Here is a 12,071-nt window from a genome sequence, read left to right as displayed (position 1 = left end):
ATCATGTTATGGGGTCATAAGGATGGGGCAGTGGGGGAGTTCCCTGACGTCTCCTGGCATTGCTGGCTGTTCTGTGAATTACACACAGCCTCAGCCATTGCTTCCTGTGGAGCGGAACTTTAATTGCTTGTATTAAGAGCCGCACAACACTCTGGTTGGTATATTGGTATATTACTGCATTTTCTTCATTGTTTTCTTAGAGGTTTTATTTTTGTTTGGTAAGGTCAGGCACTTATCACAGGGCTCCCTCCTCACATTTCACATTCTGATCCCCCGTGGCAGGTGCTAACTTCCTTGCGTTCAAAGTGAATGGGTTGAGTAACCTCATAAAGATACAGAATGTCTTGGCATGGAAAGGGAGAGAGTACAGAATGCCTGTCTGTGGAAGACTCACAGTGTTATTTCGAGAGCCGTGTAAACCTGAGAAGATATTCGGAAAACCATCTACACACACACCCATTAACTTTTTCTAAGTAGTAGATCATAGACTTAGATTCCTGTTCCTGATTCCCAATCCATATTGTTATCTAGTAAAGCACATGTCATATGGTTATTTTAAGATCAGATTTCTAAAGAGAAATCATTTTTTCATTGTTTCATTGTGTGACACAATAAACTTTAGACCAGTGATACGAAATGAACTTATTTACAAAACAGAAACAGACATAGAAAACAAACTTAAGGTTACCAAAGGGGAAAGGTGGTGGGGAGGATAAATTAGGAATGTGAGAGTAGCATATATACACTACTATATATAAAATAGATGTTTTATATATTTTATGTATAAAATAGATAAACAGTAAGGACCCACTACTGTATAGAACAGGAAACTACACTCAATATTTTGTAATAACCTGAAAAAGAATATATATATATATATATATATATATATATATGAATCACTTCACTGTACACATATATATAGGTGCATATATACATATATATGTATATCTCAATCACTTCGCTGTACACCTGAAACTAACACAACACTGTAAATCAACTATACTTCAATAAAAATTTAAACAATTAAAATAAAATGTTCTAAATCAATCTCAAAACAATAAAATTACCTTCTTAGATAACTAAATATAAATAATTAGAAAGAGGGCTGTGGTCACGAGAATCCAGCATAAGTTCTCTAAGCAAAAACCACGCCAGAATAGCCTGACAGCAATACCAGAAAAGAGGGACAAAGGCCTGCATTATACTTAGCACATATGGGATTCAACAACGTGTGTCTCAAAGGCTCTTGATATATTTATGCGGAAAATACAGAAAAATAGAGACTGAAAGATAGTACTGCTATTAGCTCAATAACTATTTCCCAGTGATATAGATCTAAAGATATAACTCTAGTGGCTTCTTCAAGACCTGTCCTTGACAATGGCCTGTTCAACATGTTTATTGTGATTTGGCAATGAGTGCATGCTAGGAAAGTTTATGGGTGTCGTGGCACAGGGAAAGAATACTTGGAACAGCAGAATCAGAATCTGACAGGGCAAGATGAACCAGTGGACTCAATCCAACAAGATAGCATTTAAAAGGAACATATGAAGAGCTGTTCACTTAGGTTCCAAATGCCAACGGCCTGTGTTGTGGCTGAGAGAAAACAGGGCTCTAGAGCATCACGTGGGACAAATCATAGGGGTTTGGTTGGCTGGGTTTCAGTGTATGTTCATACTGTAAAGTGTCTGATAGCAAAGCTAGTGTACTCTTCAGACTATACTGATGGGTCCAGAGTGATCCTTTTAATATTCCTGCCATGTTTTGCACCTCTAAGGCTCTGAGTTGGGACATTCCTCTTTGAGGTTTGAAGGGAAGTTATGGGAAAGAAAGTTTAGACTTGCCCCATGTCAATGGGTTAAATTTCTTCCAGGACCAAAGTTGCATGGGAACCATGTATGGAAGACTTCTGATTAATAAGTGAGCGGAAAGTGAAATGGGCTGCGTCTTAAGAAAACAATTTTCTTGATACTACAGGTTTTCAAACAGACAAATCAGGCATTTACTGACAGCATTGTAGAAGTGACTGTAGTAAGAGCTAACATTCATAAAGATACACTGTGTGCCAAATTCTGTGTAATTTGCGTGCGTGATCTTATTTCATTCACCCAGTAACCCTCAGGTGGGTATCATTAACTCCATTTTTGAGCCTAAAGTCCATTGACTGGTAAGTGATAGAGATGGAGTTTAAAACCCAGGTTTCAGCCTATAGTACAGGCCCTTAACATAGCACTCACAGCCTTGTGCATAAAATGGTATTTTTGCATTCGAGGACATCGAATGTCCCTCAAGACTCCGAAATGCCATCATTTTCATAGGGAGCTATCTTTATTGTGTACATTACGCTAATGCTTTGCTCTTTTCAATTCAACATTCTAGCATTGAAAAACCCTCATTCAATCATCCAGTAAAATGTTTGATCCTTACTGGTAGAGTTTTTTCCTTAGAAAAAGAGTCTATATAGTTCTTGGTATAATTAATGGTATTAGATGTTTTTATTGTGGCCGTATGGCTTTATTCTTCTGCTTACTGGAGGGAAATAATTTCCTGCTTCATTAACCATGGTTTGTAACTGATCTAACAGAAACTTGAGTCCTGTACTATTCAAATAACGGTTGGAGAATTCATTGGGCTTTTTTTCCTTTGTTTTCAAAGTAAAGGGGGGGGGGCTTTGAAAACCTAAATTTAGAGAAATGCTTTAGAGATACATTTTTTTTAAATTTACTCACATTTCTTGGGTGGGGAGACCATGTTTTATCTAAATAATCTGTTAAGAGTCGTAGTGAAGAAAGGGCCAGAGCTGTAGGACTCGCCTAGATCTGTAAGGAAGCCCTGGAAAGGAAGGACTGTAAAAGTGTCCAGAGAACAGTGTGTCCATGGCTTTATTTGCTGTTACTCCAAGGCCTGAGGTCACTCTGGCAGACGGGTCACTTGCACTGCAAGCATTCAGGCTGGCCTCAGGGACAGGCATGAGGTCACTGGCAAATTGCAAGAATAGCTCCCATTATTCATGGCCCGCTTCCCTGATCCTTGTTGATAGGGGTTTTCTTCCTCCAACATTTCCTTTTCTCTGCAGCAGAGCCCAGTTCTGATGCTGTCTGCTGAAATGGGCTAGTGAGGGCCTCCTTCTGGGACTGTCTGGCCGCCTGGTCAGTGGCATAGACACCGTGCAGCAGACAGCATCCACATCTCCCAGCCTAACTGAGCCAGGGGAGAAACTGGCTCAGGACTGCAGCTGGGACAAGGGTTTCTTGGCTCCTACTCTGAAATGTGTTGGTTTAAGGTGGACGGATGTGCTTTCTCCAGAGAGTGGGAAGTGGTACCCAGTAGTAACATGCCTACGACTTTCATCCGATCTAAGTTGACCAAATGGCTTTATTATATTTTTTCTTGCACAGTGGTTTTCTGTATCCATGCAGAGCATCTTTCTCCCCACCCTCTTGCACACACACACACACACACACAAACACACACACACACACCCCTCACTCACTTGGGAATTCTAACATTGCACATGCCGATATGAAACCTTCCATACACATTGACATCACACTGCTAAGCCCCGTCTCCCTCCGCCCATCCCTTTGCTCTCCTACTAGCCTCCAAGCTCTCAGAAGATACTTTCTGGATTCCTAGAAATGTCCCTGAACTTCCTGGATGCTCAAGCAGTGTTTGTTGAACCAGAGTACTCTTGACTCCAAGTAATTCAAATCACTTCATCAGCATTTTTCCTATTCCTATTTTATTGTTCATCCTTAGCACTCACTAAGTACCCCACACAATTCAAAGTGTAGAGGAAAAAAGCAATGAATAGAAAATAATCCCTGCCCTAATGCAACTACACTCTCATTATTTAAGTAAAAGCTGATTTTGTTATTCCAATTTTTCAGCTAAGGAGGATGAAAAGGCTTATATTACATAAAAAAGGAAGTTATGAGTAAAGCAAATACCTGAACTCTTGCCCTTAAATGCATTCTGACGGTCAAAATGAAAATTGGCTAGTTAGGTAGACTCTGGGAGCTTGGGACACAGAGCCCTGCATACATACTGTCCACTTTATGCAACGAGAAAAGCTGGCATGAGAGTGAATGCCTTTGAAAGTCTAGGATGTTTTAGCATTTCTTGGGTCATGAAGAATTGATGGAATCTCAGCCTGTAAATAAACAGGCTATGACTCATTACCAGGCTCTGTGCAGAAGGTATCATGGTTTCTGAGTTACAGGAGACTCTAAATGCACAAATATAAAGCATGCTCTTCCTTGGGTTTGAAGAGGATATTTAAGTCTGCTAGAAATAAATTCCACCTATGCTACAGAAGAATGCAGACAAGAACCAAGAAAGGAGCTGCACGTGACCTGCAAGTCTTCTTTCTTTTCTTTTTTTTTTAAAGAGTTTTTGTGTTTATGGATATGTTTGTTTTTTATATTGTCCAGAAAGATGCTAGTATTCACATGGCCTTATGACATGGGTTGAAAGTGACCTCTCGGAAGAAAAAAAGGGGCACCTTTATACATATATATACATTCTTTTAAAAAGTCTTTTCCCATGTGGTTTATCACAGGATATTGAATATAGTCCTCTGTGCTATTTAGAAACGGGTCTCCTTTAAATATGGTAATGTAGATTTGTCAGAGTAGATGCTTATATTGAGTTGAGTATTTTTTGAAAACCACTCAAAATGTTTTATTGCAAGAATATGCATTCCTAATTGTGGTTTCACAGTGTGAAAAAATTAAAGTCACTTTTAAAAATGGGAAACATATAATGTGACAGAAAGAACCTGGGCTCCGGCATCAAATAGAATTGAGTTCAAGTCTTGGTGCTGCTACTTTCAACCTATGAGGTCTTGGGCATGCTGTATATCCTCTCTGAGTCTCAATTTCTTTATCTATAAAATATGGAAAATAATATGCACATCAGTGTGTTAATGTAAAGATTAACAGAGAGGATATATTTGAAGTACCAAGCGTAGGCTGTGTCTTACAATATGTACTCAGTAAAAACTGGTAGCTGTTAAACATTTTCTGCTGTTGAACTCTAAGGTAAACTTTATATTTTATGTTACATTTTGTATGAACTAGACTTAAAAAGAATCTGAAGTTTAACATACAAAAGAAAGTACAGGGATATTCTTACTGTATAGTTTATAGTTTATAGCAATAATGTATAGTTTATAGCAATAATGCATGCCTATTCTCTAAAGGCTCTATTAATTGTAAGAAATATCAACCCATTAAAATAAATTCAAGCAAAGGGGACTTACTGTAAAGAGCCAGATAGTCGCATTTTGGTTTCCTGGAAACTGGAATGTAAGATACAAAGGCTATTTTTGTTTTGTTTTGCAGGAGTGACATGTTCCTGCTCCTCTCTGTAGTGTGGGCTCCATCCTTTCATTCCTGACTGATTTTCCTTGCTTCCTCGTGTTGCATGTGGTTCAGATTGGCTGTGAGCCCCTACACTACCTTGCAGTTTCAGTAATACTACCAACCAGGTGCTTCCCATAGAACCCCTTCTTTGAATTCATCAAAACCCAGCTAACAATTTCTGAGAAAATTTTCTAGACTCTTTAAGTAAGTTCACACTATTAATAGTAACAACACTTCCTGCCTCGCTCCTTGGAAAACTCGCCTCTATAATCTCCCATCGACCCATCTTGGGTTTACTAATCCTGTGGCGCAGGCACCCTGCGTGCCAACAACCACTGCTAACATCAATCCTCCAACTGATTTTTTTCATGACTCCCCAGATCAACAACCCTCGATGCCTCCTCATTGCCTATGGGTCAAGAATAAACTCCCTGGCGGTCCAGTGGTTAAGACTCTGCACTTTCACTGCAGGGGTCGCCGGTTCGATCCCTGGTCGGGGAACTAAGATCCCACATGCCGCATGGCACGGTCAAAAAAACCCAAAAAAACCAAAAATAGAGGAATAAACTCCTCAAGTTTGACAGCACGTTCCCCTGGAACCCTAAAATGAACTTAGTGTGATGAAACCTCTCTGGCCAAAGGTTTTTGTCTTGCTTTGGCCTCTGCTCCTGAGTGCTCCCCTCTGAGGGCCCCATCCACCTCCTAACTCTTATAGAGCCTCTTACCTTATATGCAGCATTTATCCCAACTACTTATCGAATTTCTGTACAACCCCTTCAGGCATAACCTAGTAGTGGACACGTGGTAAAGCTGGAAAAACCTATTCATATGTCTCCCAAGCCCCACACGCCTCTGGTCAGAGGGAGGGAATGCAGCTCTCAATGTCCTTCTCCAGGATGTGCCCCCAGGCTCTGTCTGGATACTTAATGTACTGTAGTTTTCTATGCACAGGATCTGCTTTCTCATTTAGATCATAATTTTCTTTGAGGGTAGGACCATGGTTTCTCCATTTAGCAAGCCTAACACCTGTGACAGTACTTTGCATGTAATAAGCAATTATTCATTTATTAGTTCAATTAAACTAAAAATATTTATGTCAGGTGGGTTCGGTAGAAGAAGATAAAATCATGAGCATTTGTTGTTTACCGTAATTAAGCCTGTTATCAGGAGTGTGCTACTGATAATACTTTTGGGGGGTTCCTACTATTCTCCTCTCCTCTGTGTCTTTTTTATCCGATTGCTATAAAGATTTCTCTTTATCTTATTTTAAGAATTTGACTGTAATGTGCTGAAGGTTTGGTTTACTTTTTCTTTTTCTCATTTATTGTGTTTCAGGGCTTTATGGGTTGCTGTTTATAATCAAATTTGGCCATTATTTATTCTGAAATTATTCTGTCTCTTTCCCTTTCTTGCTTTCTAATAATATTCCACAGGTTACTTTTACTTTATTCAATATTTTTCCCCAATTTTTTGTCTGTCTGCTTCAGTTTGGATAACTTCTACTGGCCCAGTTTCAGATTTACCGATTTTTTTTTTTTTTTTTTTTTTTGCAGTGCCTTAAAGTCCATCCAAAGACTATTTTTTTATTTAATATATTATAATATTCATTCTAGAACTTTCATTTGGCTCTTTTTTGCAGTTTTCATTTTTTTCTATATGCAATATTTAGATGTAATACATACACGTTATATTCATAATTATACATACATATAAAATATATATGGCACATATGTATATATGCCATATATGTACTTATCTATATACGTGGCATATTTATATGTTTATACCTTGTGTATGTATCTTTTCCTATAAATTATTTCACATATACACAATAGTTTTTTAAATCCTTGTCTGCTAATTCCAAATCCTGAGTCATCTACAGGTCTGCTTCTATTTACTGTGTTTTCTCTCTACTATGGGTCATATATTCCTGCTTCTTGTTATGACTCAAGATGTCATTCTGAACATTATGTACAAAATAATTTATAGTATTCTGAACATCATGTATTTGTACTTTTCTGAAGATTATGTACAGAAACTCAGTAGAGACTGAAGCATGGTATTTATTTTGTTTTATTTCCCAAAATGTCTAAGTCATTTGTTCTGGCTGGCTGTGAAAGCAAGGGTCTGAGCACTCAGATTCCTTTTGGAGTTGAGTTGAGCTGGAGCGGGACTGTGAATAACCCAGCTTCCAACCTCCTGAACAGCTGCTGTTTTGGTAGTTCAGTGTTTGAACTAGAAAGGCATTGACTGATGTTTCAGATATTTTTGGTTCATGTTTTTATTTATTATTGGCAAGGCCCTTGTACCTGTAACTTTGGTAAATTCACCCATTAGTTCTTGTAGGGTTTTTCTTAATGGATTTCTCAGAATATTTTACATAAACAATTATGTTACCTGTGAATTAACATTTTTTTTTTATACAGCAGGTCCTTATTAGTTATCTATTTTATTGAATTAACAATTTTTCTTTCTAAGCTTTCCCCTTTTTACTTATTCATTTTTGTTTTCTCCCACTGACTGAGTGCCAATAAAATGTCGTGTTGAAGTGGGAAAAAGAGATACTCTTGCCTTAGTTCTGATCTTTCTTTAGTGAGAAATCATTCAATATTTCATCATGAAATAAGATGTAAGATGTAGATTTTTCAAGAATGGCCTTTATCATATGGGAGGCAAATGCTTCTTTTCCTAGTTTTCTGAGAGTTGTATCATGAATGGATAATGAATATTGTCAAATGCTTTTTACACCCATTGAAAGTATATTCTGTTAATACATTGAATTACATTTATTGATTTTTAAGTGTTAACTTGAATTCTTGGAATAAAACACACTTGGTCATCATATATTACCCTTTTCATTGCTGGATTTTATTTGATAATAGTTTTTGAAATATTGTTTCATCTATGTTCATGAGAAATATAAATCCATAATTTTTTTTTCTTGGAATTGCCTTTGGCAGACTTTGGATCAGGGTAATTCTGGTCTCTTACAGTGGAGTGAAAAGTGTTACCTCCTATTTTTTTCTAAAAGAATTTGTAAAAGGTGGCTTTTATTTTTCCTTAAATGTTTGCTAGCATTGAGTAATGTGACCATATGGCCATGGAGTTTTTTTAAAATGTTTAATTATGAACTCAATTTCTTTAATTGGTATAGGACAGTTTTTAAAAGTTGTTATAAGTTTTTATAGTTTGTGTCTTTCAAGAAAGTCTGATTTTATCTAAATTATTGAATTATTTGGCATAATATTGTTCATAATATTCTCTTATTATCCTTTTTAATATCTTCAGTATCTCTAATGATCATCTTCTGGATTTGTAAATTGTCTCTGTTGTTCATAGATATTCTATTTCAGTGATTTCTGCTTTTTATTGTTTCCTGTCTTCTACTTACTTCGGGTTCAGTTGCCTTTCTTTCACTGGTTTCTTAAGGTAGAAACTTAGATCACAGATTCTAAACCCTTCTTTTCTTATGTAACCTTTAAAGATATAAATTTCTCACTAACCACTGCTTTATTTGCATACGACCAATTTTGATTTGATTTTTCCTAAGATTTTATTTTTTAGGGTAGTTTAACACTTACAGCAAAGTTGAACAGTAGGTACAGAGATTTTCCATCTACCCCCTGCCCTGCACATGCATAACCTCCCCTATTATCAGCATCACTCACTGGAATGCTGCATTTGTTACCAAGGATGAACCTAGATTGAAAGTACATAGTTTACCTTAGTGTTAACTCTTGGTGCTGTACATTCTGTGAGTTTGCATAATGTATAATGACATATATCTTTCATTACAATATCATACAGAGTATTTTCACTGTCCTAAAAATTCTCTGTGCTCTGCCTATTCATCTCCGCCCCAATCCCACCCCTGGCAACTATTCTTTGTGCTGTTGTTGTCACATATTTTACTTTTATCCTATATCATAAATTACACAGTTCACTGTCTTTCATGAATTAAGAGAAAAATAAGATAATCTTTTGTATTTACCTACAAATTTACCTTTCTGTCACTCTTCATTCCTTCCTGTAGATCTGAGTTTTTGTATGGTTATTACAAATAACAAACAAATGAGGAAACTTAACTATCATGGAAGCTTTACTTATTTATTAATTTTTAATGGACCGTCACATTCACCTGATTAACCAAAAAGTCTTAGCTGTGGGTTTCAATTCCTATTATTGTGAGATCACCTGCATGCTCAGTAGAGTGATATACATAGTTTATTAAGAAAGCATTGCTGAAATTTCAACTTTTTCTCTGTTGCTTCCTGCTCCAACAGGTCTATGGAAATGCAGGACCTAGCAAGTCCTCATCCTCTTGTTGGCGGTGGCGATACTCCTGGTAGCTCCAAACTGGAGAAAGCTAATCTCAGCAGCACATCGGTCACCACAAATGGGACAGGAGGTAAGTGTACAGCCCTGAAGACACGCAGAATCACATTTCAGACTCTGTTGTGGCTTTACATGTTAGGGATCTGCTAGTAAATAAATATTATATCTCATAAGCAATAACACCATAGCATTATACTCAAGTAATATATAGTTAATGGATTATTTATTGTTCTGTTGATTTTCTTGAAATTTTTGCTCCTCCTCTATAGCTGGAAACATTCAGAAAGAATAGATAGCCCCGAGCAACATTTTGAAGGCCTTTAGCAAGGCTTTCTTTTTGTATTTGCCCTTGTAAATATTTTTCAAAATGTAAAAAATGTGGCCAAAGGATTTACTCTCTGATCTTAACAACAACAAATATAGAAAACAGAAAAGAAATTCCACTAGTTTTTGGTTTTATTTTGAATTTTAAGAGAAAGCCTACTCCAAAGTTTTTCTTAAAAATGGTGTTTCTTAAAAATGGTTTTGGGAATAGAAAAATGTCCATATCTGCTGCATTTTCTTTTCAAAGAGAGAAATACCTAACATGTATTTAAAATAGGAATTGAATTTTTTTCTAGATACCTTTTCATATGATTAGCTCATAATTATGCCACAACATATGGCAACAATAATAACTATTTCAAATATTTCATCCTATTGTTTTTATAAAATGCATTCAACCTGTCAGAAAATACGATCTGATTTTTGCATCAGAATATGTATACGTAGAAAGCCTATACATATATATGTACATATATACACATATATAAGCTGCATTTTAAATTACTCACAATTATTTTGAAGTTTTGTAGATTTAGTTGTTTTCGTCGAGTGAAAAATTACTTGAAAATTGCTTTAATTTGTAAGCTATTCATATTATTAGATATCAGCATTTGCCACATCATATTTTCTTTTAAAGTTTCAGTAAATATTTATGAATTTGATACACCTCTTTCCATTTATTTTAGAGTAACTGTGAAATCTAAAATTTTCTTTGTAAAGTTGTGTGGATTGCAACTTGCCTGTATTTAATAATGTTTTACATAAAACCCTTTGTAAATTAACATTTTCCTTGTTTATAGTGTTTGTCTCTAAACATGCATCTATAATTTTGGCTAATTAATTATAGGATTGCCAATTTATAAAATTGTTTAGTGATAACTTGTGGAGTAAGAACATTTATATTTAAACCTTAACTTGGGTGCAAATAATAAGATTTAAAATAAAACAAAGACATGCACTCTGAAATCAGACTTTGAAGGTCACTAATCACCATGTATGTATATTTAACTGAACTAAAACATACCTGATAAACTAAAATGTAAAAGTCATACCATGCAGTTATAATTTTGGCAAAAGGGTCAGAAACCAGTTCAAGCACTGAAGACTATTCTCGTACACTGAGCAGGCATTCAGACAATGAACGCTTATGCTGTTCCTGTTCTCAGGGGACAACATGACTGTTTTAAACACTGCAGACTGGTTGCTGAGTTGCAACACCCCCTCCTCCGCAACAAGTATGAGAGATGATGGTACACTGCATGTGTTTGGGTGTGTGGATTTGCCCTTCTGGTTTGCTTTCTGTTGCTATTTCTGTTTGCACTCCCTTTTCTGTGCTCAGTACTTGTTATAAAAAAATAAAAAAAGAGACATGAACACACCTTTTAGTTGTTTATTGATAACAGTTGGCTATGTTTTTCTTATCAACTAGTATTCTAATCTTAGGTCAGTAGTATTCTTTTCTTAGTTTTTTCATAATTTTGCACAAACGGGTGCATCTATTATTTTTCTGACTATCAGTTTATTAAGTGATAATTCAACACAACTGTCACGTCAATGAGCAGTTGAAGCAGATTGCGCCTACGTACAAACCCAATCTCCATAGCCTATAGCCTTTCATAAATTAAATTAAATTCATAGCATGGCAAAACGATATTTCCTATTTTACACACTTTAATAAATATTCCAATTGAAATACCTAAAGTAATATTAACATTTAAAAACCCACCATTTAAAAAATTACCAGTGATGAAAGCTATACATTTAAAATTATAAATTAATATTAAATCTCTTAAAATGTTTTGAACTATAGATATTAACTACATTCCTATATTTATATATATATAATATAAATAAACTTTCTCCCAAACCAAAAGTTAACATGCTATCAAAATTTAAAAATTAAAACAAAACCACATAAAACTTCTGTAGAACCACCCAATTCTAGGATTAAAAAGAAGAGCTCACAACCTGTTAGAAATGTTCATTCCAAGCAAGCAGTTAGAATAGGCACAGTTTGCCTGGACCTTGCTGTATGCAGATTAA

The 12,071-nt window shown here is 35.9% G+C and overlaps 1 protein-coding gene across 20 annotated transcripts in view; it reads left to right on the top strand.

The window, feature by feature from the left end:
- The window catches only part of EYA4 (EYA transcriptional coactivator and phosphatase 4), a 293,920-nt gene that overhangs the window by 213,126 nt on the left and 68,723 nt on the right, over positions 1 to 12,071 (top strand). For 17 of the 20 annotated variants that reach the window (XM_059941173.1, XM_059941171.1, XM_059941172.1 and 14 more), the window contains 2 exons: positions 9,653 to 9,777; positions 11,195 to 11,263. In XM_059941173.1, the coding sequence (XP_059797156.1) occupies positions 9,653 to 9,777; positions 11,195 to 11,263 (194 nt within the window). The remainder of the gene's footprint in view (positions 1 to 9,652; positions 9,778 to 11,194; positions 11,264 to 12,071) is intronic. The other 3 variants (XM_059941182.1, XM_059941180.1, XM_059941179.1) reach the window with 1 other exon arrangement.

This window comes from Balaenoptera ricei, chromosome 12 (assembly GCF_028023285.1).
Source record: "Balaenoptera ricei isolate mBalRic1 chromosome 12, mBalRic1.hap2, whole genome shotgun sequence".
In the NCBI taxonomy this organism is placed as follows: domain Eukaryota; kingdom Metazoa; phylum Chordata; class Mammalia; order Artiodactyla; family Balaenopteridae; genus Balaenoptera; species Balaenoptera ricei.
This window is presented reverse-complemented; position numbering and strand designations above follow the sequence as displayed.